The following is a 27,486-nucleotide window of genomic DNA, read 5'->3' as shown; positions in this document are numbered from 1 at the left end:
GAACATTCAACAACCATTTCTTTGCTTGAGCTTCCTGCTAATGGGATAAACTTGCTTTCCACTTGCCATTCTAACTTGGATGGTACACACCAATTTATTAACCAACATGTCATTTGGACCTCACTTAATCCATATAGGATACATCAAGTGCAAATACAGGTGTACATATTCATCAATGTAGATAAGACAAATCAGTTCTATTAATGGGCAGGTCAAGTTCTAGGATCACAGATTTAAGATAATAAAAGTTCAAGTTTATTGCCATATACCAAGATTCAGTGAGAAAGTTTGTTTTGAGTGTGATACAGCTAATTAACATGCATAGCATGGTAAGAAAACAGAACGAGTTGTTTCAACTCCATGTGGATTTTGTAGTGGTTGATGAGGCCAATGTGGGACCTGCAGATGTTACACAGGATGAAGAAATTAGTTCCATAACATGGCAAAGATTGAGGACAATGTAGACAAGTGGTTCTCAACCTTTTTCTTCCCCTCACATACCACTAAGTATTCCCTATGCCATAGGTGCTCTGTGATTAGTAAGGGATTGCTCAAGGTGGTATGCAGGTAGAAAGAAAAAGTTTGAAAACCACTGTGTTAATCGTACCTAATTGACATATTATATGCATTGTTTCATAATTCCAAAGGAAATGAGCCAATGACAATTTTATTTCAGTAACAATTGGTCTAGAGCAGTGATTCTCATCCTTCCCTTCCTACTCACATACCACCTTGAGCAATCCCTTACTAATCACAGAGCACCGATAGCATAGAGATTACTTAAAGTGGTATGAGAGTGGAAAGAAAAAGGTTGAGAACCAATGGCATAGACTAATGAGTTAAGTTTTTGTAGAGTTGAGAATCTCAGTGGAACCTAAATCTCTAGCCAAGAGCAACAGCAAGTGAATGTCTTCCAGAACCAAAATGAAAAATTAATTTTAACATATTACCTTGTATGTAAATTGGGCATGATTAAAGCACAAGAATTTATTTGTAATTTCCCTTTCCATTATTGATAGACATAAACCATATCATACCAAGTACTCATCTATTCTCAACATGCTGGAGCAGAACGTAGAAATATGCAGATGCTGGCATCTAGTGTAGCACACGAAAGTGCTGGAGAATCTTAGTAGGTCACACAGCATTCAGAATTTTGGGGTAGTGCAGTGAAGGGCATCTATTTCTTTGCTTTGAAATTAACCAGATACTTAAATCAATTAAAACCTGAACTATATGACATACCAACTTCATCCTACATTTATCAGTTTTAAATTTTAAGAATTAATAAGTTTATCCAAAGGCAAATACTGTGAAGGCAGACATATTGCTGCACAACTATGGTGCCTAGAGGAGGATTCCAGTTACCAACCTGAGCCAGGCATTTTGGACACCTCCAATCACCCTTGGGAACATCATGTAGGGGAGGAATCAGACAGAAAGTGTGGTAACTATCATCACAGCCATCACAGAGAAGAAGTCGATCCTCTTCATTACCTTGTCCACATATCAGACAAACATACAAGTCCACCTACAAAAAAAAGCATTTAATTCATGGCAAAGTTCCCAGAAGAAATCCAAAAAATCCCTCAAGAAGCCTTTATATCTCTACCCCCCACTTCTTGACCTTATCTAGATTTTACTGAAATGTAATGATAACATCTGCTCACTATCAAGTTCAATACATGATTTTGAATTAATTTATGACTTCTACAAGCCATGTTTATGACCATTTCAAGATACGACTGGTCGGTCAGAACAGAACCCAGACACATGTTGGGATAGCTTTATATTTAAGCTTGGTTTCTGGAAGGTTTTAAGGGGTATACAAAGTGTCACAGAATTAGGGATTTTTATGCACAAAAGTAGCTTATTACCTGCTCAAGTTTTTTTTAAAAAAAAAGCAAATTTACCTCTTATGAAAGGAACAGAAATGGCAGATAGCGCAGTCCTTTATATAGCCCAGAGCAGCACACCATCTTCTCAGTGCAAAAGGGGACGGGATGTGTAGAACAGTAGCTGCTGCTCTGTAATGGCCCCACCAGCATAAGCAAGAGGAGGGGCATAAGCCAGATAGCTTCACCAGCCGCTCTGTGACAGCACAGCAGGGCTGTCAGCACAACTGTTTGGAGCCACCTCCAGTGGCAATCCTTTTATGCAAGAGGTGGAGTGACTTCACTCCACCTCTAAGTGTACCCCCCCTAGGCAGATGGAAGCTGGAGTGAGTACAAGCAGTCAAGCTGCCTTCGATCCTTTTATGAAGGCAAGTGCAGGGATGTAAAGACAGAATCCGTCTTTACATTCGCTTTATTCCCCCCCCCTCGATAAAAGGGCCTACTGAGACAGAAAAACATATTTGCATTGAATGGCAGACAAGCTCAAAGGGCCAAATCACCTCTTGCTCCAATTTCTTTCTATAATTCTATAGACTGGTTTAGCCCAGGAACCAATTTGTTCCTTCATCCAAAATAATCCTATGATGTCGCCCCTTTATTTTTCTATGTTGCTGATTCCAACATGCTATTTCAACTAAAATTAATAGAAAAGTGCTGCAATGCTCAGCAAATTAAACTACATGCATGGGGAAAAAAAATTACATTTCAGATCTGGGACCCTTCAATTGATTCAGTTCCTTTCGGGCTGGTGTGGTTACACAATGGTACAACTCCAACTCCAGTAACATTGCTTTGGCACTGTTCATGCAGAGCCACCCCAACCCCTCTGCCCACCTGCCTTTTTGATAGGATGTGTATCCTCTGCTTTGCAGAACATACACAAGTTTGCATTGGTAACTCTAACCTTCCATTTCTGTGGTTTCAATTCTTCATCTTGCTCTCACTCCAAATACCTGCCTGTGACCTACTGTACTGTTCAAATATCCTCAATGCAAGCTTGAGAAAAAACATCTAGTCATCGATCATTACTTTGCAGCCTCCAGACCATCACATTCAACGCAACTTATTTTCTCTGTACCAGAACTGATCAGTTTTGATTTGGGTTATCCATCTACAACACTAACTCAGATTTGATCTCTTCACTGATGTTAGCCAATCTGCATTTTCTACAGTTCCCACCAACATTTCACAAATTTCTTCGCCAACCTCTCGAACTAATCTCATTAATCTATGAGCCAAATAGTTTCATTTACAGAATCTTTGCTTCATTTTACCAGAGATTTTCTGCTACCTTTACTTGTTTTATCCATCTTTCTGCAGTTTCAAACAAGTTTTCTCTTTTCTAGCTCTGTTATCCTACACCCAACTCTTATTGCTATCTTCATACTTCACATTCCTTCTAATGGTTTATTATACATGTTCGTGCATCATAGTAGCAGATTCAACCAATGGTTGATGCCAGTCGTCAAAGTAATCTTATCAATTCCACTCCCTCATTTATTTACTTTTAGGATGTTCGAACCTTAGCACTGAAGCATTATCTTAATCTTAACTTGATCGAGGTAACAACCCATTCTGAAGTCATGCCCATGGACACTGTCTGCTTAACTACCCCAATTACTATCATTTTCCTTCTCCTTTTCCTTGCTTCTATGTAGTTCTGCCTGCACTCCTCCAGAGAATCATACCCCAACAGTATCCAAAATGGAAATTCCTTCAGGGGCACAATGATCACCACAGCATTAATGTTTATATCAGTGTCATTTATTTTTCATTGGGGATGTTGGGCTGTATATCTGAATAGCCTTAAAATGTAGCAAACACATATCCTACCTGACCCTTGTGCTAAGCATACAAATATAGAATTTATTGTCAAGTTAATAATGAATGTCAAGAATGTTAGAATTATCCTTTTCTTCCCCACCCCAACCAACTACTAATTAAAACTTATCTAAGAATACCTACTATATTAGAGGCAATGGTACTTCTGTTGTTTCTCAGTGCTCTGGTTCGCTCTGGATCATTGGTACGATTTTCACTTCCCTCCTTCTTCACTCCAGTCATACTGTACTTCTCTAGATTTTAGAAAAATAACTAAGTTCTGAAAAGACACATCACAAAGACATACAATCTACACTGTCCATGAAAAATAGTAGAGGGTGAAAAGAAAAATCTGGAAACGTGACACAATCGAATTTTTTTTAAAGCTGAAGGCATAAAATATTGGTTTGGGCCTAAACTTAAGGGCTGCAATGGAACAAAGTATAGACAGCTCCCATGAAAAACTAACCCTATGTTTCTCACCACTAAAAGCAAAAGAGCACTTCCAGAATGCTATTAATTTTCCATTTGTAGAACATCAAAAATAGAGGTGAAGCTCACACAGCTTTGCTGTCATTAAGATCATGGCAGATCAACCCCAGAATCATTTCTGTGTCCATTAATTCCTTAATGTCCAGAAATACATCCATCTCTTATTTGAATGAGGTAAATCCAACTTGCTATGTTTTGTTACAAAAGGTTTAATCTGACTCCCACTGAATTTTCAAATACTTGGTCATTGAGCATGCTTGTACAATAGATGCCTTCTCTTCAGTACCTAGTTTGCTGCTTTCAATTACTTATTGGATTAAATTGCTAATTAAATATCAAATGATGGCTATCCTCAACTTATGCTAATCATTTTTTAAACTTTGTTTTTAAAAAATATTTCAGTTTCTGATGCAAAATGAATACAAAAATCCTAAACTGTTCTTAGAAATGAATTCCTCATAAGGACAGTGGTTGAAATGGGCTTAGAAGATAATAAACATTACACAGCATACCACTTTCACATTTCATTGATCCACTCCTTGTTTTTGGTCGCAGGTCATGAGCATGAACTTCAGTAACATCAATGGGCTCCGCCTTAACATCTCCCATCTGCAAATTAAAAATGAACATAATAATTTGGATCTCCTATTCCATTTCAATAATAATTTAATATTAGGATGGACAATGGAATTGCCATCATTTGGGATGATCAATTTGGAACTTGTGAAAATGTTTAAACTTGCTTTGATGTGTCATATGAGATTTTCAAGTTTCAGATATATAGATTAATAATCTGGAAATTGGTCAGGCTAATTGACGTTATTAATGGATACTGGGAAACCATTGATATTAATACCATTGCACTAAAACACATAGTAGCTGCACTTGAACAAGCAACACTGTACCTGGAATTGTATGTATAGTTTGGATTCACTATCAAGGAAGGATATGCTAATAAAAGAGAGTGGCAAAGGATCACCAAAATAGCTCAAATAAGGTTTTGTTTAATGAGATTCAAACAGTTCCTAAACTGGAGTTAAGCCTGGGTCACATCATTGAAACTCTCCCTTTGTGGCCGTTCAGCCCAGGCCACTTGCAGAGTTTCCACCACTGTTTCTCACCCCAAAACAGATGCAGCAAGAGTTCCTCCAGCAACTTTTTTTGGCTCACTAGTCTATTCCAGCTCCCCTTTCTTGTTCACTTGTTAGCTGCTAGACAGAGTAACAAAATAAGCACTGAAGATAGCTGGTTAGAAAACAAAGGAAAATCCTTTGTATTCCATATTTGGAGTAAAGAAGTTGCGGGGCTTTGAACACACCATTCTATAAGCATAGTCAATATTTTATTGCCATTCAGAAGATGCAAAAGCAGTTAAGTACGTGGTGATGGTACATCTGAGCTAGAAACAAGTGTCAATTAAAGTGGATCTCAACACAGACACAGACCACTTATGTATTGGACTGAATGGCCAAGGCCAATTTAAAATGTTTGCTAAAACAAAACCCATGAGTGCTATGATGGAATCAGAGAATAATTCTACTTTCAAAATAACATACATCATAATTGTCTAAATGGTCAAAGTTCCATGCACACCTTTGTAAATGCAGTGAATAGACAACATAATTGAGTGGATGTAGATCATGTATCAGTAGTGGATCCAATTCATGCCAATTGAAGGAACTTGGGTTTTAACTCTAATAAGGTTACAAAACACATTTCAAAAGAGACAATGAGGAAGACAGATGAAGAGAAATATCAAGAGGTGTTTTTTTTTGCATAGAAGCTTTAAGTATTTCCTAACAACTCACAGGATAGCCAATTAAAAACAGCAATTATGGCAGATTGCAAAATGATTGAAATAGGTTAACCAGAAATTCTGCAGATGCTGCGGAACTCGTAGAGTACACAAAAGTGGAGAATGAACTCAGTAGGTCATGCAACAGCTATACAAAGTATCAGGTATGAAGGGCTCAGGCCCAAAAAGTCACTGCCTATTGCTTTGCATGGATACTCCAGCACTTTTGTGTACTGATTGAAGAAATAGGTCTCAAGAAAAATCTTTAAAAAGATCAAATGAACAGGGAAACAGATTTTAAGAGCAAGTTTCTGTGCTTACAACCTAAACAAATGAACGCAATGGTGGAAGCTATAAACTTGGGAGGTGCCCAAGAGATCAGAATTAGAGGCACATAGATATATCAGAGAGTGATTGGGACAATGAACGTAGAAAGCCATTTATAGCTGATCATACATCTTCAGTTCCCTATTCTTGCTTTCTCTCTTTACCCCTTGATCAGTTTACTAATAAGGCAAATCCAAATTCTTTATGAATATATCCGATGGACTAACTTGAGAGTTACACAAGTTTATACAAATTCTATGTATAGAAATTTCTCTTCACCTCAATCCCAAGTTGTCCATTCTCCTTAGACAGTGACCTCTTGTTTTGGATTTCCAAAATAACAGGAACATTCTTCCTGCATCTAACCAATTTCGTCCTACCAGAATTTTAACACCTCCAAGCCCTTCTCATGTTTCCAAATTCAATCAGTATATCCCTGGTCTATCCAGTATATATATATATATATCACACACACACACACACACACACACACACACACACACACACACACACACACACACACACACACACACACACACACACACACACACACACACACACACACACACACACACACACACACACACACACACACACACCTTCATTGTACCTCCTCATTAGTAAGAATGTCTTTCTCAGTTTAGGGGACCAAAATTGCATAATACCCAATTACCCAAATAACTGCAGTAATACCTCCCCATTTCTATATTCAAAACCTCTAACAATAAAGACCAAAATACCATTTGATTTCTTCACCTGCTCTACTTTCATTCAAATCTTCAATGACTAATGCCCTAGTTTCATTGCGCATCCCCTTTTCCTTATTTATTTAACATTCAGATAATATGTCTTCCTGCATCTGCCACCAAAGTACATCAGCTTTCATTTAGAAAATAAGACTGATGAGCAGAATTAAGCCATTCAGCCCATCATGTCAACCCATTCACCTGACCGCCACATAACCTTTGATGGCCTTACAAATGAAGAACCTATCTGCCTTGCTTTAAATATACCCAATGACATAGCCTCCACTACAGTGTGGCAACAAATTCCACAGATTCACAACCCTCTGACTGAAGGAATTACTCATCTATTCTAAATGAACATGACTTTATTCTGAGACTGTGCCCTCTCCACACAACATATTCCATTTCTCCCAATTTGACCAATTCACCCTGCTGTCTTAATCTTCCTCACAACTCACTCTGCAACCCAGCTTTGCATCATCTGCAAATTTTATATAACTTTACCTAGATCATTACTACATATTGTAAACAGCTCTGTTCCAACACTGAACCTTGTTGTACCCTACTATCTGAAAAAAGATTAATTGACTCCATTGAGATTGCACAATTTGGGATTGTACTCGCTGGAGTTTAGAAGATTGAGAGGGGATCTCGTAGAGACATATAAAATTCTGGCAGGATTGGACAAAATGGATGCGGAAGGAATGTTTCCAATGGTGGGGGAGTCCAGAACCCGGGGCCATGGTTCGAGGATAATAGGCAAACCATTTAGAACCGAGATGAGGAGGAATTTCTTTACCCAGAGGGTGGTGAATCTGTGGAATTCATTGCCACAGAGAGCAGTAGAGGCAGGTTCATTGAAAATATTTAAGAGGGAATTAGATATATTTCTTCAGTATAAGGGAATTAGGGGTTATGGAGAGAAGGCGGGGACGGGGTACTGAACTTTAAGATCAGCCATGGTCTCATTGAATGACGGAGCAGGCTCCAAGGGCCGAATGACCTACTCCTGCTCCTATCTTTTGTTTCTATTTCCTGTAATTTTCTAACAAGATCAGTACCTTCTCTACCATATTCTCCAACTTTGCACCCAATCTCTTGTGTGGGACTGCATTCAATACTTTTGACAGCCTAAATACACCACATCAACTAGTTCACTACAGGCCACAAATATTCTACACTTCTGAAGTACAACTTCCCTTTTTTTATATCCATGCCAATTTGATCTTGCTTCTCCTCTTCAAATGCTCAATAGCATCTTTAGCAACTGACTCAAGCATTTCCTCATCAATGAATTCACTGGTGTACAATTCTCTGATATCTCTCCCCATCCTTTCTTAAAAAGTGGTGTCATTACATTAGCTATCCTCCAATCCAAAAGGAACTGAATCAGAATGTAAGGAATGCTTGAAAATCATCTCTAAAATATCCACCATCTCTAGGGTCGCCTCCTAGAGCATTCTGGGATGAAGTCTATCAAGCCCTGAGAATTTATTGACTTCCAATGGCATCACTTTACCCAACACAATTTTGTGACTGCTAGAAATTTCCATTAATCCCACTCATTGGTTGTCCCTCAGATTCCAAGTTCTCTCAGAACTTTTTGTGCATCTTCCTTAGTGATGGCTGAACCAAAGAATTTATTCAATTGGTTTGCCATTTCCTTGTTCCCCATTACGAATTCCACTGATTCTGACTGGAAAAGACCTACATTTGCTTTAAATAGTCACTTTCTCCTTTCATACCCAAGAAGCTTTGGCAATGATTTTTATGTTCTCTACAAGTTTCCTTTCAATGTCCTACTATTAACTACATCCTTTGTCATCTTCTGCTCAATTCAAAATTTCTCCATGACCTCAGATTTGCTATTTTTCCTCGTCAATTTATTTGGGACTTCTATGCTCTGATTGCCCTCTTAGCCATGGTTGAGCTGCCTTGCTGGTTTAAAACAATATGGTTTTAGGGATTCAGGTTTATGTTTTCGGTGTGGAATACAAAGAGACATTTTTAGATACAGTTGCATCTTGTGGAAAAAGTGCAAAGTTTTTGGACGAAGATTAGAGAGTTTTTGGATCGTTCGTCCAACATTCAGTTACTTTTCTTAATGGGATTTATGACGAATTTAAAAGTGGGTTTAAAATTAGGTAAGTTTCCAATTGCATTCATTCGCTTAGTTCTAGCTGTGGCTAGAAAATGTATTGCGGTAACATGGAAGAATGATGCAGAGATAAATATTCAAAGATGGCAATAATGAGTTGAAATCGTGAATTTATTTAGAAAAGATAACAATTTACATAATAATTATCTTTTTACTAAAATGTGGGAACCATATTTAAAATATATGGGTCTGAATATATTTTCTTTCTTTATAACAAAAAGGCACTCACCTTGGGTATGTTAACAATTGACATTTGTAAAAGGCTCTGTTAATATGAGGGGGTAGGGGTAGATGTTTTTTTTTGTAGTAGGGTGGTTGGGTGGGGTAGATTACTAATTTATTATGTATTTTACAAATAGTGAATTGTAATAGTTTTTTTTATATAATTTTGTAAAGTGTATGAATTAACGGTGTCACGAGCCACCCACGTGCAAAGTTTCACCATGCTGTTACCTATTCCCAGGGAGCTACATAATACAAGGTTAGCAACACACTCAGTCTAGGATTGTCTGCTCTGTAATTGGTCCCCTGACACATTGGTCAAGGAAGCCATCCCTGACACACTCCAGGAAATTCTCCTTCACTAAACTGCTACCAGTTTGGTTATCCCAATCTACATGCAATTTTTCAGATGTCTTCATCATTCCCACTAGTCCTGTGGTGGGGTGGGGGAAATCCAGCAAATAGACACTAGCCATTGAGGAAAAAAAGCAAGGTAACACTGGATCACAGTAGACATCTACAATCATTTTTAAACCATATTTTTCTGCTCCCTTGTCTTCAAAAATTTCTAATGATTGCAAGCTTAAATTCTCTGAAGCTGAGAAAGCTAACATTTCCAAACTTTTGCTGCATCCTTTCTAAAACTCCTAGTAGGTTCCATATAATTGGTTTCTTGGATCCAGCAATGTATGATCACCTGAGAAATATTAATGTCCCATGCATATACTGTATATTATTTTCAGTCCTTTCCCCTTTCACCAGTTCTCCTTTCCTCACTGTCACTATTATTAGAACATGCTTCCCTTCTAGCCTCCAAAATTGGAGAGGTTCAAAACTATTCACCAGAAATAGTGACTCTTGATTATTCTGCATATTGTTGTTGTACATCCCATGCCAACAACACATTGGTGGAGCTCTATTTATTTCGGGCAGATGTTTCAACTAGTGTTCCTCTCTTTTCCCCTTGCAACCGGTTCTCATACTTTAATCTACTCCTTTAACTCCATCTTCTCGCATTGCCACCTCTTCCATTATAGCTATTGTTGCTCAGCCTTGATCCATCCTTCCTCCATCTCATCTCTCAATCATTCCTTTATGAACCATCTTCAAAATACAATTTTAAAAGATCACATTATACAAGACAGAGAAACATCCAAGTTCTCTTCGAGTTTGGTCATGATTCAATATGGTAAAATCTGGCTCTACACAGATGAACTGAAAACTAAGGATTGTACTTGTACACACATACCACCACATACAAATTATATCAGGATAAAATACATTTTTTATTGGACATTTTATGGTTTCACTGGAACCAGAGAAAATACAAATTGCTTATGGAAGGGTAAATTTTCGAGAGTAGATTTGAATAAATTAACGGAAGTATGAGTTGGGGGACTACGTTTACCATATTTTCAAAATTATTATGAAGCAGCCAACTTAAATTTATTAGTTCATTGATGGATTTGGTACGGCCTCCTAGTTGGGCTAAAATTGAGATGGCAAGTATTTATGAATTTGAAATACATCAATTTTTGTTTAGGTGGAATATAAAATTGTTACAACAATGTAATGTGCCTATACTAAAACATTTAATGAAGTTATGGATAAAGAAAAATAAAATGAAAGGCTCTAGGGGTAAATTATTGGCTTTGACTCCGCTGTATAATAATCAACTTATTTCTTTTTCAATACATAATCAAAGTTTATTGCATTGGAGATTTAAAGGTGTGAAAAATTTTGGAGATTGTTTTAAAGAGGGCAAGTTTTTATCTTTTAATCAGATGAGGGAAGATTTTGGTATTGATAAGAATTCTTTATTATCAAATTCGATCTTTGGTAAAATGCATGTTTGGTAGAGGTATTAAATTACCTAAAATGACTAAATTTGAGACTTTTCTCATGAAGATACCTGAGAAGGGTTATATTTCATTTATGTATCAAATATTACAGGCTGGTATGGATAAAAAGGGTTGAGATAGATCTACAATTAAATGGGAAGCGGATATTGGTTTTATTTTTTCTGAAGAGGATTGGTTAGATATCTGTTATGATAGTGTAACTAGATTGATAAATGCAGGTTATGTAATGATTAATTACAATTTTTTACATCAATTATATTTGACACCTGAAAAATTAAAAAAATAAGGTTTTAATGAATCAGATTTGTGTTTTAGATGTGGTGATACAGTTGGAACTTTTTTTCATGCTGTTTGGTTACCACCTCACTGACAAAAGGCAAAGGAGGAAAAACCCAACACCCAACCCCAACCAACCAATTTTCCCCTGCAACCGCTGCAACCGTGTCTGCCTGTCCCGCATCGGACTTGTCAGCCACAAATGAGCCTGCAGCTGACGTGGACTTTTTACCCCCTCCATAAATCTTCGTCCGCGAAGCCAAGCCAAAGACATATACAATCTTTTTGGAAGAAAAATCAATCATATTTAAAATACCTGTCTAAGATTAAAATAGTTTTAGATCCAACAGTATTTTTATTGGGTAGTTTGCAACCTCTGAAAGGTTTGGGATTAGATAAATTCCAGCTTGCTTTTGTATATTTAGCTTTATCCGTAGCGAAAAAATGTATTGCTAGTATGTGGAATTGATTGATATTAATAGATGGCATAATGAGATGAAATATTGTTTAATAATGGAAAAAATTACATGTTTCACATGATAATTATAATTTTTTATTAATAAGTGGCTGTTATACTCAGAATATTTACATTTCAATTTATATTGATTAGATTTTAATATGTATATTTAACTTTTTTTTAAATATTTTTTTATGGCTCTCCTTAGGAGAGTTGGCTAAAGGGTGGCATTAAAAAATATTATATATATAAAAATTCATGTTCATGTTTAATTGCTGTGCATGTCATATATTATTTGTTTTTTGAACGAATAAATGAAGTTAAAAAAAAATACAAATTGCTTTGCAACTGATAACAGAATAAACCATCAAAATAGAGCTGGATTAATACTTGGTACAGAGTAATTAGAAACAAATGACAAGTATAATTAGGCTAACTTCTACTGTGAAGAAATGCTTCAAGATGGTGATCATATCCAGAATTAACACTTACCTAAATGAAGGTCTGGACCCACTGCAATTTACCTATTGTCACTATTAATCCATGGCTCTGCACTCAGCTCTGGATCACCTCGAAAACAGCAATTCATACATACAGCTGCTCTTCATAGACAACAGCTCAGCCTTCAATACTATTATTCCCTCAGTGATGGCCAAGAAGCTACAAACTCTAAGCCTCTGTATCCCCCCCCCCCCCCCCCACTGTGCAACTCGATCCTTGACTTTCTTATTGGAATTGGAAACGTCTCGTCCTCATTGATCAACGCAGGCACACCACAAGATGCGTGCTTAGCCCACTGCTCTCCTGTAGGGCCAGGCACAATTCCAATGTCATCTACAAGTTTGCCAATGACACCACAGTTGTTGGCAGAATCACAAACAACATTAAGGAAGCATAGAGGAGGGAGATACATCAGCTCGGTGAATGGTGTAACGACAACAACATCAGCAAAACCAAGGAGATTATTGTGGACTTCAGGAGGAAGTCAGGGGAATATGACCCAGTCCTCATTGAGGGTTTAGTTGCAGAGAGGATTAAGAACTTCAAATTCATGGGTGTCAACATCTCCCAGGATCTGGCCTGGAGCCTCCACGTTCATGCAACCCCAAAGGCAGCTCATCAGTGGCTATACTTTGTGAGGTGTCAGAGGAGATTTGATATGTCACTGAAGACTCTTGTAAACATCTAAAGGTGTACCGTGAAGAACATTTTGGCTGGTTGGAGGCACCAACCCTCAGGACAAGAATAAACTCCAGAGGGTTGTTAACTTGGCCTGCGACATCACAGTCACCAGTCTTCACTCCACCAAGGACATGTACAGGAGGTGGTGTCTTAAAAAAGCAGCCTCTATCCTCAAAGACCCCCACCACTCAGGCCATACCTCTTCACTCTGCTACCATTGGGAAAGAGGCATAGGAGCCTCAAGACAAGCACTAAATGGCACAAGGACAGTTTCTGCCCCGGTGCCATCAGATTCCTGAATAATCAATGAACAATCGACACTGCCTTACTTTTTGTGCACTATTATGCAAAATCCAAGATGAATTTCATGACTTGTTCATGACAATAAATTCTGATTTATAGGAAGCAAAGGGTAACTATCTTTTCAGGCCAGAGACCTTTGTCAAGACAAGAACAAAAAGGTGGGCCTGCTTTTTCCTAATACTTTGACAGGCTCAGGTCAGAAATGTCAGTTACCCTTCACTTCCTATATATACTGGGTGACCTGCTGAGTTTCTCCAGCACATTTTCATGCATTACACTACAGTCATAGTATCAGCAGACTTTCTTGTTCAATGCTATGGAAGATCAACTTTTTAAAAATTTGAATAGTATCACAAAAATGTACATCATGAATATTTGACTGGCACATCAGAAATCTTTTTTTAACAAAGTATCCACCCATTTAAGGATTTTTATTTAAAAATTGGTTCATTCTGTGCATCAAAAAAGATAAAAATGTACTGTCACTTGCAAATTTACACCCACCTCTGATCGCATACGTTTTGCACGTCGTGCTGGTAGCGTCATGTCCAAGGACTGCAATGACTGTCTCTGAACAATATCATGTGGCTTATACTCTTGGTCTTTCTCATCATTGATCAGACTTGGCTTCTGTACACACTGTAAATATAAGGTTTAGCAATATAATGTAGCATCTGATTTTTTTTAGTTCTTTTCATTTATTAATGAAATTTATTCCAGAGATGGATATCAATGGCATGGCAATTTCCAGCCTGGTAGCAGTTGGCTTTCCTTTTGAAAGCTGCAGATCAAGAAATGCAGCTGAAAAAAAAAGGTCAAAGAAATGATGTGTCCAAAGGATGTAATGATCTCTGTGACAACTATCTTTTTTGATATTATTTGCTGTTAGCATCAGTGCAAGCTTATGATTGGCTAACCTGTATGCAGGCCAAGCATACAATCATCATAAAATTATCAGACAAATAATTGGGAAGAAATGTTCATCTTGGATTTAGAGAGACAGACATGCAATATCTCGAATAGATTCCAGAACCCCTCTATGAGGCCATTGAGCTACGCAAGGACCAAATCGATTCTCATACATTAACGAGAATAGATTGGCTATTGAAATGTACTCATCTTTTTAGCTACCAAAACAGTCAAGATTCTTCAATGCTTCCTGATGTTCCTGATATGAAGAGGCATTCAAAAACTATTACAAATCATTAATTCAAAAGACCAAATACACTGAAAATTTACAGTACTACAAGTACCTTATTTCTAATTTTTCTTCCTTCCAACCATAAAAAATCTCTTCAAATAAATGGTCTGATCTTAAGCACTGGAAAATATGACCTCTACCACAGCAGATTTGGAACTCCCTGAACCTGCTAACAACTCCAATCACAAATTCTGACAGTTCTGGTTGCTCATAAAAATACATCAAGTGCTACATGGAAGAATAAAACATGGTTTTAAAACCTGGCATGGTTAACGTAATGCTGTTATAGAGCCAATGACCCAGGTTCTAATCCAGTGCTGTCTGTATGTTCTTCCCACATCTACAAGGGTTTCCTCTGGGCACTTCAGTTTCCTTCCACTCTTCAAAAACGTACAGGGGTTGTAGGTTAATTGTGGTATTTTGGCGGCACAGGCTCGTGGCCTGGAAGGGTCTGTTACCATGCTGCATGTCTAAATTTAAATTTGAACACAAATCTGCAATCTGTTTGAAAGTCTCCAGAACTCTCCAGGGTAAACAATTCAAAAGATTCGACATCTTGAGTGCCAAGATGACTCTTCATTTTAGTTCAAAATCATATAATTTTTTTTAAAAATTGGTTCCTGTTTCTAGACTCCATAGCCAGCAGGTCAAACGCTAAGAAATGTGCAAGCTTCAATGAGATTACCTCATACTTCAAACTCTATGGGACATTGGCCCAGTTGACTCAAATCTCACCTTGTACAACAAACTTGCTCATCAATTTTGGCTTCCTAAATTTTGCATATTCTTCTTTGTGTTTTTTTTTTAAAAACTAGACGAACCTCTCTTATCATCGAAGGTTCTCTTACCTTGCCATCCACTTACTACTAAAGGATAGTGTTGCGGCACCCCATTAGACAGGCAAACTTCCCCCACTTTTCACGCAACCAGCGGGGCAACCGGCCAAAATGGCGCCGTCAGGGGTTTCCTCCCGACCTCGGCACCGGGCTCAGAAGCCCATGCTTGGGGACCCACGTAACACCCCGGTGACGTCAAGGCACCCCAGCATGGTTCTCAGCCAGATCCGGGCTGGGAATACAAGACCAGCCAGGCAGCCTGCAATAAATCAGTTTTTGCTCACTGAACTCAACCCGTCTGATTGTGCAATCCTTCAGTTAGCAGAGTAGCCGCCGCTACAATAGATCAGTTACAAATATGGGCAGAGAACTAACAAATGGGGCTGAATCCATACAAATGTGAGATGTTGCACTTCAGGAAATCAAATTATTTATGGACAAACTTTATGCAGAAGGATCTGAGGGTTCAGGTCAATAGCTCCTTGAAAGTGGCAACACAAGCATGGTAATGGGGGCGTATGGTACGCTTAACTTCACTGGGCAGGGCACTGAATGTAAAAGTAAGGAAGTCATGTTGCACATTTGTTGAACTTTGGTTAGGATGTATTTGGAATATTTTGGGCATCCAATTAGGAGGATGTGGAAGCTTTAGAAAGGATGCAAAAGAAATTTATCAGCATGTTGCCTCGAGAGTGTAAGCTACAGGCAGAGATTGGATAAATTTGGGTTGTTTTCTCTGGAAAGTCAGAGGCTGACGGGCAACTTAGAAGTGTATAAAATTATGAGAGGCATTGATGAGGTGGATATAATTTTTTTTCCCTGAATAAAAATATCACACTAGAGATCATGCATTTAAGATGGGGACGGGGGGTGGGGGGGGATGAGTTTAAAGATATGCTTGACATGTTTCCCCCCCCCCCCCCGGAAAAGTGCCTGGAGCAGGCTGCCAGGAGTAATGATGGAACTAGATAAAACAGACATACTTAAGAGGCTTCTACATAGACATGTAAATGTACATGGAATAGAGGGATACATCTTGTGCAAACTACAAAGTTTTAGTGAAAATTGGGCATCAAGTTTGGCACAGAGACATGGGCCAAAACTGTATCAGTGCCTTATAAAGCCTCAATATCACATCCCTACTCCTGTATCTTATTCCTCTAGATATGAACTGCAACACTTCATTTGCCTTCTTCTGGGACCAGGTGTGGAGCAAAAGGAGTCCAGGAGAATTATGGTAATTTGGATCTGCAGTCCTTGCCAGGATCCAAACCCTGGCAGCTGAGTGAAATCCTTGAAGCAGGTGAGAGAAAAATGTCAGTGTTCAGCCATGCTGAGAAGATGATGATAATTGCCGATGTCCTTAAAGAGCTGATTGAAGCCCATATGCAAGGGAAGGATGTGATCCTTAAAGTTAAAACAAAGACAGCCTCAAAGTATAGATGGACTTCACAACCCAAGCTTGTGGACATCATTGCAGCTATGCCTCCTTAGTACAAAAAAGTGTTGGTGCCAAAACTGAAAGCAAAACCTAGTTGGACAGCCAGCAGGATTGCAGTGGTGGCAGTGATGTGTAAACCACACCGATGCCCTCGTATAACCTTCACAGGAAATATTTGTGGGTACTCCCCAGGCAGCCCAGTCTCTGACAATTCACAGTATTATACTGGATATGAGATAGGAATCCTAGAATTAAAAACAGCTTCTGGGCGGACTCATGAAACGAAAGCAGTGAAAAAACCTCCCTGACTGGAATGCGTTAAAGCAAAGGATGCTGGACCATTGTTAGGAAAAATGGCAAAAGTAACTCCCCCATTTATGGCGATCCCCTGCCTCCCCTCCTACTGGTACCAACCGTCAATAATGTTGAGGGACAAAGAAACCAATCCAATGTTCACAATAAAACTTGAAATACTAGAAAGAACAGTACTCACAAGGATACTAATAATAGTAATGGGACTAAAATTGCTATCATCAACTGCTGCAGTATAAAAGGAAAATCAGCTGTGTTTAATTCATTTATCAAAACCGAAAATCCAGACATCCTAATAAGGACTGATCCCTCAATCAAATCTTCTGAGATATTCCATCCTCACCTCAAAATATTTAGAAAAGACAAACTATCAAGGTGCTTTTAATATCAGCGTGAACAATTCTATTCAATGTTTTGAAAGAATCGACTTGGGCAGCAACTCAGAGCAAATTTGATGTCAAGTTACACTTTTACTGCCTACCTGATCCAAAGTCCAGGCCTCTTCTAGACCTTAACTCCAGCATCTCCAAAATAAATGCCTCGTCATGCTCTCAGTTTATCATCTTAGGCGAGTGATTTTAATGCCCCAGGTGTAGATTGGTCTGTTGGCAAACCAAAACAATCCAAAAGATTCGCTCCAAGAGCCCTGACTAATCTGATTCCGAATAATCACCTGTCCCAAGAAGTCACTTTCCCTACCAGACATGATGATACAAATGGCACTGAAAACACCTTAGACTTATTATTAACTACACATCCAGACTTGTCTAGTGCTGGAATTAGTTATCACTTTATCATCCAACCAAAACTGCACACTAAGACTAAAATCCCTTCTGCACCACCTCGTAAAAATCTCCCTTTTTGGAGAAGGGTGAACGGCGAGCAATTCAAAGTTTTAGCAAAACAACTTGGGAAAGATTGATTCAATTTGCAACCAGATAAAGAGCCTATTGAAGACAACTGGGTATAGCTAAGAGACTCACTAAATGATATTGTCACAAATCATGTCCCTCAAACTTATTAAAGGCCACATGCATCCTCCTTGGTTTTCTGCAAAATTAAAACATCTCGCAGTAAGAAAGAAATTTTACACCCATACGGAAGATCGAAGTGGGATAAATTCACCAGAGTGCGAAAGCAAGTTGACAGTACCATTAGGAGTGCCCATAAACAACATGTTTCTACAATCCTTGAATGAGAGCATCCTAAGGATTTTTGGAGATACATGAAACCAACATGAACAGACGAACACTAGTGTCCACATGCTTAAGATGAATAAATGTCTGATCCCTGAGGACCAGGAGAAAGTAGAAGCTCTTGCGGACCAATTCCAAAATGTCTTTATCCAGGAAGATATAGATCCTTCATCTTTTCCCTACCTACACCCAGCCCATATATAGATATGCCTTCTATCACAATTGAGGTTGAAGGTGTCAAAAAGTTACTGCTTAACATCAATGCAGCAAAAGCTGTTGGGCAAGACCAGATTTAGAATCAGGCTGAAGAACTAGCTCCTATTCTGCAGTTTATCTTCCAGCAGTTCCTCGACTCAGGTGACCTTCCCCTGGATTGGAGAAAGGCAAACATCACTCCTTTCTTCATGAAGGGATCAACCATCAAGCTGGCAAATTATCGTCCTGTTTCATCAACAAGCACCTGCTGCAAACTTCTAGAGCACATAATAGACAGCTACATGATGAGGCAGCTTAGCAATCACAATATTCTTGCTGATAATCAGCATGCATTTAGGAAGCATAGATCATGCGAGTCCTATCTTATCCTGACAAATGACCTGGCAAAAAATGTAAATAATGTAATCACTGATTTCTACAAAGCATTTGATGTCATTTCCCACCAAAGATTACTTAAGAAGCTGGACTACTAAAGTATTCGCTCCAACACTAAAAGGTGGATTTCCAGTTTCTTGAAGAAACGTCTTCAGCAGATGTGCATGAATGGAAAAAGCTCTGAATGGCATCCAGTGTTAAGTGATACGCACCAGGGCACAATGTTAGCCCCACTTTTGTTTTTTTTTTTTAAAACTCTACATCAACAACATTCATGGAAAAGTCTAGCACCACTAGACCGTTTGGATGACTGTTTCGTATACTGTCCAATTAAGTCAGGTGATGACGAGGATGCTCTCCAAAAATATCTTGCTTGCATAGTAGAATGGTCACAAAAATGGGGCATGCAGTTCAATCCTTCCAAATGTGAAATCACGCATGTCACCAGGAAGAGATTCTCAATTACTTTGAAACTACACATATTTTCATAACCTGTCCTGTCTCATTCCCTAATAGGAGATCTAGTATTACACTCTCTCAGGTTGGTACCTCAATATATTGATTTAGAAAACTTTCCTGAATACATTTGCAGTTGGATGCACCTCACAGATGAAGTAGTCAGGGATTCTGTTGACTTCCTTGACTATCCACATTCTGCAAGAGAAGCATATCCTGGCCTGGCTGTCATTCCACTATCTATGAAATAAGAGAAAAAAATATTAGAAAAACCTTTCCTTACCCGTACCTCTTTGCAAAATCCTTTTGTTCCTCAACATGGTTGTTCTTACCTTACCCTACAACCCCACCAAAGCCCTCACCACCAAGCTACTCGCATACTGGCTCCTCTGCTTGAGCAGTCTTTTTATTTGCTGCTTGGTCCATACCTCAGTCTCCAACCAATTGGAGTAAGAACACCTGTGTTCTATTTAAATTCACCTGAAACAAAACAAGCTTCCAACACTCAGCTGTCAACAAGGTTTTCACTCTGTTTCTATTTAAATTTACTTGAAACAATGCACAGCTCCCAACACTCACTAGTTCCTATTTGAACCTTCAAGGAGGGGCCAGTCAATATATGCAAGTTAAAAATCATCCAAGAAAATTGCCTTCCCAATCATGCATGCCCCAATTTCTACATTTACTGCCTATGCAATCGCAACATTATTTGGTGGCCTATATTCTACTCTCATCAATTAATTTTTCCTTTTACTAATCTTAACCTCTAAGTAGATCTATTCAATGTTTTGCACGTTGGAGCCAATAATTTAAATCATACCAATGCACTGATTTGTGCCACCAGCTCATGAATCTTGTTTCAAATGTCATGAGCACAAGTAAAACGGCCTTAGATGGATTGACTTTTCAAAATCTAATGCCAATGTTGTTTTGTCTTTTGCTTTTAACTTTTCTGCCTTGAACTTTTACTTCTCTTTTCTTACTTTCGCTAGTCTCGCTGCAGAGATTCCCATCCCCCATCACATTCTTGGTCTTCTTTTTCAGTATTCTAAAATGTTCTCAATCCCCTTGCTTGCTGCTATTTCTGTGTATGGTATGCTTGGCTTCATTGGGCAGGGCACAGAGTATAAAAATAATGAGGTCACGTTGCAGCCACTCAAAAACTTTGGTTTGGTTGCATATGGACTACTCTGTCCAATTCTGATCACCCCATTACAAGAAGGATGCGGAGGCTTTGAGACGGGTACAGAAGCTTACCAAGATGTTGCCTGGTTTAAAGAGTACAGGTTATGGGGGAGATATGGGTCAAACTTGGGCTGTTTTCTCTGGAGCGTCAGAGGAATTGATTGGGAGGACCACAGGGTAAAATTATGACATACTAGAGGAAATGTGAGGGGGTGGAAATTTAAGTTAGAAATGTGGAATGATCATTTTTTTTTAATTTGCATAGAATGGTAGGTGTCTGAAAAAGGCTGGCAGGAGCAGTGGAGGAAGCAGATACAATAGTAGCATTTAAAGGCCTTCTTGATAAACACACAAATGAGAAAGGTATGGATGAATATCTGCCAAATGCAAGCAAGAGATTTTAGATTAATTTGGATATCACGTGAGAGGCGCTGGGCAAAGTGGTGACTGTCTGCCTTAGTCGACAAAAGTCGAAAAATTTCAAGTTTGTTACATTCTAAATGTAGTATTATGTGACAATAACGGACCCATCACCTTTATGTTCGACAGATATATTTGTTCCTGTGCTGTACTATTCTATGGTCTAACCAATAAGACTCTTTGACTTAAAATTTGTATTAATTCTGGGCTACCCACCATCATACTTTCTAATGTAATTTCCCAGTTTTACAAATCCTTTTAGATTCAAGCATACATTTGTTACTTTAAAAAGTTCACTTTGTTCTCAGCACAATTCATAGCACCCACAAAAGTAACACATTTCAAGTACCTTTGGTAGTACATTTGTGTTTGAATTAACAGAAATGGCTTAGAATAGTGCATCAGATTGGTCTTGTGTTTTCCAATTATGATCAGGCAGAGACCAAGATATTAAAACTCACCGCAGACTTCTACATTGCTGTTAAGCAACTTTTCTGGTCTTTGAAATGTCAATAAAAGGACGAGACAGCAAGTATATGAGATCACTACTTGGAGGCTAGCTTTGCTATCTGCTAACGGCAGTGCCACTGGTGCAGACCCATGGAAAGCAAGGAGCAGAGATACAGTGCTCCCACGGGATCCAATTAACTGCCATTAGCTCCACACAAGCTTTGAACGACCTGTTAAAGGAGCTGACAGTAGTTTTATTTAAAATCCTGTGACCTCAGGGTCTGCACCCAAGATGGTGGCACCACTGATCCGCAGCAGCCTCGAGGGGTTGCAGACTCTAGGGAAACAGAGGTTTGGTTCAGGGCACCAGAAATGGGGGAGATCAACCCCCATCTGAGAAGAAGCAGAGGAGACAACCCATGGGACGGTGACTACAGCGGCAGACCAGTGAGGGGGCTCTGCAGCTGAAAGATCCACGCATGCAACAGGCCGCTGGCAACTTGAGGCGAGGAACCCACGGAGCCTATAGGCTGCTGGAGACTACTGATGGGTGACTCAAGCCAGGCTGCAGACTGCTGGAAACTGGCTCGAAACTAGCTTGAGGGGTACCAGGTATCAGAAACAGGATGAGAAGGGGTGCCGAAGGCACTGAAGGGTTCCTGACCGTGTCAGAGGCTCGGATCTGGAGCTCGGCTTGCCAATTGTTTGGACTGGATTCTGTGTGGCTGCAGAAGTACTGGAGGCAAATCTCTGAACACTCGGTGACTCCAAGGAGGAACTCTCTTTTGCTTCTCTGACTATAGGGGGCGCTTCAGGCAATTTCTGCCGATGGCGAATCTGTCTGCCACAGCAGGCAAAAGGAATTTTGTGTTATATGACACTGCTTTATTATAAATTGAATCTTGATGTTGAGCGCCATGTTTCTGATTGCTTTGAAAAATATTGGCAATTTATTAAAATACATTTGAATACCAGCATGGGGAGGGTTCATTCAAAATGGTGCATGGGATACCAATGAAGGCCAGTTTATGCTGGATAAAATTAGGCCTGTCATTTGCAGCAATATTCATTCAAGTAATGGGTTACTCTTAAAAGGGGCTGCACTGGTGCTGTAGTGAGAAATTGATGCTTCTAACTCCAGTAACCCAAATTCCAACCTATCCTCAAGGAACCTGCATGCTCTCCCTGTGATTCCATGGGTTTCCGGTTCCCTCTACATCCCAAAGATATACAGGTAAATTAATTATAAATGTATCCTTGTGGCAAAAAAAACAAAGAGGACTTTGTGGGAGTGTGATAAAGTTGCCTGAAAATTAGAAGGATGGGAGTGATGGGATTGCTCTGCTGGGTGCCAAGTTGAAGCTGATGGGCCAAATGACCACCTACTGACTACATTCAGTTGAAATACAAAGTATTTATTTGTCTGTTCCAATTAAGTTTGCATTCACTGACCTCCTCCGAAGCTGATGTTAGAGAATATGGCAACAATAAACATCAAATATTTAGAGAATGCAATTAAATACTCTTATTGATGCAAAAGATGTCACAAATTGATGAACCTCATTAAAGACCACTGATGAATTGATTTATTTTCTGTCACCAGGTTTACTGCACATGAACACCTGACGTCAGCTGGATAGTTGCAGTTCAATTTAGCAAGAACATAATCAAGGCCAGATAAACAGCCAACTTCAAATTAAACTAATTCTAGATTGAGTAAATATTACTCCTTTAAAGCACCTTAGCAAACATACTGCAGATCCAAATAAAACCAAACACCTATTGCATGCAATACACTCACCAATAAACTGGCTCCAGATTGAAAGAGATTATAAGGGTACAAAATACGCTCATAGTGAGATCGAAGTAGAGAACCCAATGCTTTTCCAGGTGGATATGCCATCCTGTGTGCTATTTTGGACCAGCGCCGCTCTTTACAAACGATTTCAAACCCACCTTCTTCTGCAACTAACTGTAAAGGAAGCAGAACACCACATAATTCATATTCTACAGCGTCTTCTATTTAGACATGCGGATGGAGGTTTAGAATTATTGTGCCAAAGCAAAAAAAGACAGGTCTTTGGCTTCTCTTATCTCCATCTTTTGTTTTAGACAGTTATATAATCTCTTCAAGAACATACAAGTTCAGATTTATCATCTGAATTTACACACACAACCAGATGAAAGTGATTCTCACACAAAAGCCCCCCCCCCTCCCCCCAACAAACAAGCCATTTCAAAGCCTGGCATTGATGCTGTACCTCCTTCCTGATGGTAGTAGGTGAAAGATAATTGAATAATTCTTGTGACCCTATTTAAGCAACACTCCTAGTTAATACTGTCAATAAGGGAAAGGGAGACCCCGGTGATTGTCATGACTAATGATTCTAAATTCTCTGTATTGACTTCCGGTCAGATACGTTGCAGCTATCACACCACTGAACGACAATCAGACCGGACCCTCAATTATGCTCCTGCAGAACATTGTCAACATGGCAGGGGTGGAGGGGGCATGATAGCCTGGTCTGGTCCTCAAGCTCCATAGTGCTGTTACACCTTCCTGACTAGTGAAGTGCTGTCCATCCAGGATAGGCTCATCCATAAAATGCACACCAAAGAACTTCATGCTCTCAACGATTATGCCATTGATGTGTAGCAGAGAATCCTTCTCTCTGTGAGCAGACTCATTGTTGTTGTCAATAATTTGTGATCATCTGCAAACCTGATGTTTGTTAGAAATTAATCTGGTAGTGCAGTCATGAGTCAGCAACGTCAACAGTAGCAGGCTGAGCACACAGCCCCAAGACACGTGATAGAACTTGGGATTTTTAGGCCAACCCAGACTGACTGATCTTTCAGTCAAGGATCCAAATGCAGTGTTAAGACCCTGGAATATGGAAATGCAAAGTTGTGCCCCCTGGAAAAGATAATTTCTAATCTTAGAAATAAATGACATGTTTATTAAAATATGGCAACCTTATTTGAATCATACTGGCTTAAGGATATAATTTACTTCCCTCAAAAAGTTTAAAAATATAGTTAGTTTAATATCATTGAATTCCTGAAGATCAAGATATGGACTAATTGATGAAGGCTCAAACACCCCGTTTTTTTGGAAAATTTTTTTGTTGTTAGCAGTTGGGAGGGGAGGAGGTTCAGATTTGGGGAATCATATGAGAATCTGTACTTTTAAAATACTATTTATATGATGTATGTAATACTGTTCTGTGTGTCTTAGAAAAATTATAATAAAATATTCAAAAAAATGGAGTGTTAAGAGCCAGCAAATATAATTTATCCACCATCCTCTGAAGTATGATGTTAAATACAGAGAAGTCAATGAACTGACGTACGAGACATCATTCTCAGGATGGAGTGGAGGGTCAAGACTGCAGCACAATCAATTTGGATAGTAGGCAAATTAATATTGGTCCATTATCATTGGATGGTGTGACAAAACTGCCTCAAACAATATTCCTAAAGTTATAACAAGCAGCTTTCAATTAAGTGTACAAATGCCATGCTCCAAGTCTTCATCTTGTGTTACAATGCATTTGTCATATATTTCCTTACCCATAATCCCCAGCAGTGAAGAAGATGGCCATTACTCTTCACACGCCTGTATTGAGTCCTCACTGTGAACCACAGCGACATTCGCGGTAGTACCCACTCTACCCCCATCCCCCCACTTCGCAGCAGTGGGACTTCAACCAGGGGTTTCTCTGACACACGTACGCAAGCAATATTGTCTCCTGAGTAACCAGGTCAGCCATTTCCCTTTTCAAACTGCTAGATCAGAAACACTGTTTTACTGGGTTCTCTAACCATCTCTGAGGTAGGTCAGGTACCCAGTTGGGTTCTGATCAAGTTGACCCTTTCAAATCACCATGTACCCAAGTCACCAATCATGCAAATTGCCCGGTTAACCTCATTTTACATGGAAGTTTGAAAGGACCTACTGTCGTCATGGACAGGGAGGACTGCACGAGCCTGTTTCTGTGCTAGGTTTCGACAATTTCATAATTTAAAACACTTCAGATTTCAATAATTTTAAAAAATCCATTATACAACTCTTACCTTGTTAAGTAAAAACAAATCCAAAATCTTCCTCTCCACATGTGGAATTTTTAATGTTGATCCTTGTAGCTCCCAGAATTTTGCTATCTGGTCCAGAAAATTGAGTTTTACTCTAGTCTGAGCCTGTAAACACAGAAGTGCAAGAGCCAATATACTATTGTTGCAGCTCAGAAACTAATTACCATAGGCCTATCCAGTGTAAAGTCAATTCTTTGCAAAGCAATCTAGTTAGACAGATTTCACACCCCACCAACCCCATTCTCAAATCAGCCTCTGGTCATTCCACAAACTCCAATTCTCTTTCTCTTTTAGAAACCCATAATCATTTCTCCCACACACCCTGGTAGTCCACAAATTCCAAAACATTATCTTCTCTCTTTCACATATCAAATCTGTGCCCTTGGCCTTTAAACAATTCTCTAATGAGAAAATACTTTCTCTTAACCATGAAGATTTTGTACAATTCCATCAAATTCATTCTGAGCATTATCTTATCCTTCAGCCTTGTCCATTTCTGTTAAAATTATGCCTTCACATCCTTCCAGAAAATAAGCCACATACACCAATTGAGGCCTAAGAACTGTTAAACAAACTCATTACTTTGTACTTTCTCTTTAAGTACAATATCCATTTTACTTGCTTATATGTCTTGTAATGATCAAATATTGAAACAAAAGCTACAGATGCTGGAATCTTGAGCAAGTAAAGAATTGCTATAACTCAGCAGATGAGACAGCATCCAAGAGTACAAATGATCAGTCAACACTTTGGGTGTGAACCCTTTATCAAGACATATACAAAGGGAGCAATAAGCTGGAGAGACTTCAGAGGTGACGAGTATAGGACAGAAGGTATAAGGTGAAGGGAGAAACCACGAGGAAGTAGGAACCATTATGTATTTTTTCCCCCAACTTTTCTTCCCTTATGCCACCCCCACCCCCCCCACCTTCCTAATGCAGGGATCCATCTTGAAATCCTACAGTTGTAATCCCATGATTCCCACCATTTTTGCTTCTTAGTGCCTGAATCTGTGGTTACTGTTATACTGCTCGAAAGAAGGTTCCTCTTGCTACAGAATCTACAAATAGAGATCAGAATCAAAATGTGTATTATGCAATGCAGGAATTAAAGCTTATTGCACTGGCATCTTTTTCCAACTTCAGAAGTAAAAACACAATTGCTATGAGCAACATTAAATGCATCACAAATGTACAGAATATTACACATACAAAAATCAACAGTGCTTTATCATGGAGCAAATGGAGTACAAGTCCATTCACTAAAAATCTGTAAATGCTGTACAAAATGAAAACATACCTCAAGTTCATTCAGTCTCTGAATTCGTGGCGTAAAATGGAGTTTATCAACATCACAAGCGAAAGGTGGCTGCCAGCCCTACAAGATACAACAAAATTAGAGACTGACCCATCCACACATCCCTCCCTCCAGGTCAGTCAAACCTGTCTCACTGAAGGTCAGTCGGTCCACTCTCCCCCATCCTCAACTACGGGTCAAATTGCCAACCCTGCCACACCCCATTCCAGTTACAACCGCCCACCATTTCCCCCTCCAACTCAACCCCCCTCCCGCCCTTCCTCGGCTCCACCTCTCACACACCGCCCCCTCCCTTCCTTCCCCGGCTCCACCTCTCACGAACCGCCCCCTCCCTTCCCTGCTCCACATCTCACACACCGCCCCCTCCCTTCCTTCCCCGGCTCCACCTCTCACGCACCGCCCCCTCCCTTCCTTCCCCGGCTCCACCTCTCACGCACCGCCCCCTCCCAT

General features: G+C 39.3%; 1 protein-coding gene across 2 annotated transcripts in view; it reads right to left on the bottom strand.

The window, feature by feature from the left end:
• kdm5ba (lysine demethylase 5Ba) overlaps positions 1-27,486 on the bottom strand; it is a 138,224-nt gene that overhangs the window by 105,106 nt on the left and 5,632 nt on the right. Inside the window, exons 2-8 of one of the 2 annotated variants that reach the window (XM_069941294.1) lie at positions 27,019-27,096; positions 25,702-25,824; positions 23,426-23,596; positions 14,041-14,175; positions 4,721-4,817; positions 3,861-3,970; positions 1,373-1,531 (exon numbers count right to left, since the gene is read on the bottom strand). In XM_069941294.1, coding sequence (XP_069797395.1) covers positions 1,373-1,531; positions 3,861-3,970; positions 4,721-4,817; positions 14,041-14,175; positions 23,426-23,596; positions 25,702-25,824; positions 27,019-27,096 — 873 coding nt within the window. The remainder of the gene's footprint in view (positions 1-1,372; positions 1,532-3,860; positions 3,971-4,720; positions 4,818-14,040; positions 14,176-23,425; positions 23,597-25,701; positions 25,825-27,018; positions 27,097-27,486) is intronic. The other variant, XM_069941295.1, reaches the window with a different exon arrangement.

The sequence above is a fragment of the Narcine bancroftii genome, chromosome 5 (genome assembly GCF_036971445.1).
Source record: "Narcine bancroftii isolate sNarBan1 chromosome 5, sNarBan1.hap1, whole genome shotgun sequence".
Classification (NCBI taxonomy): domain Eukaryota; kingdom Metazoa; phylum Chordata; class Chondrichthyes; order Torpediniformes; family Narcinidae; genus Narcine; species Narcine bancroftii.
Note: the sequence above shows the minus strand (reverse complement) of the source record. Positions and strands in the feature narration are given on the sequence as shown.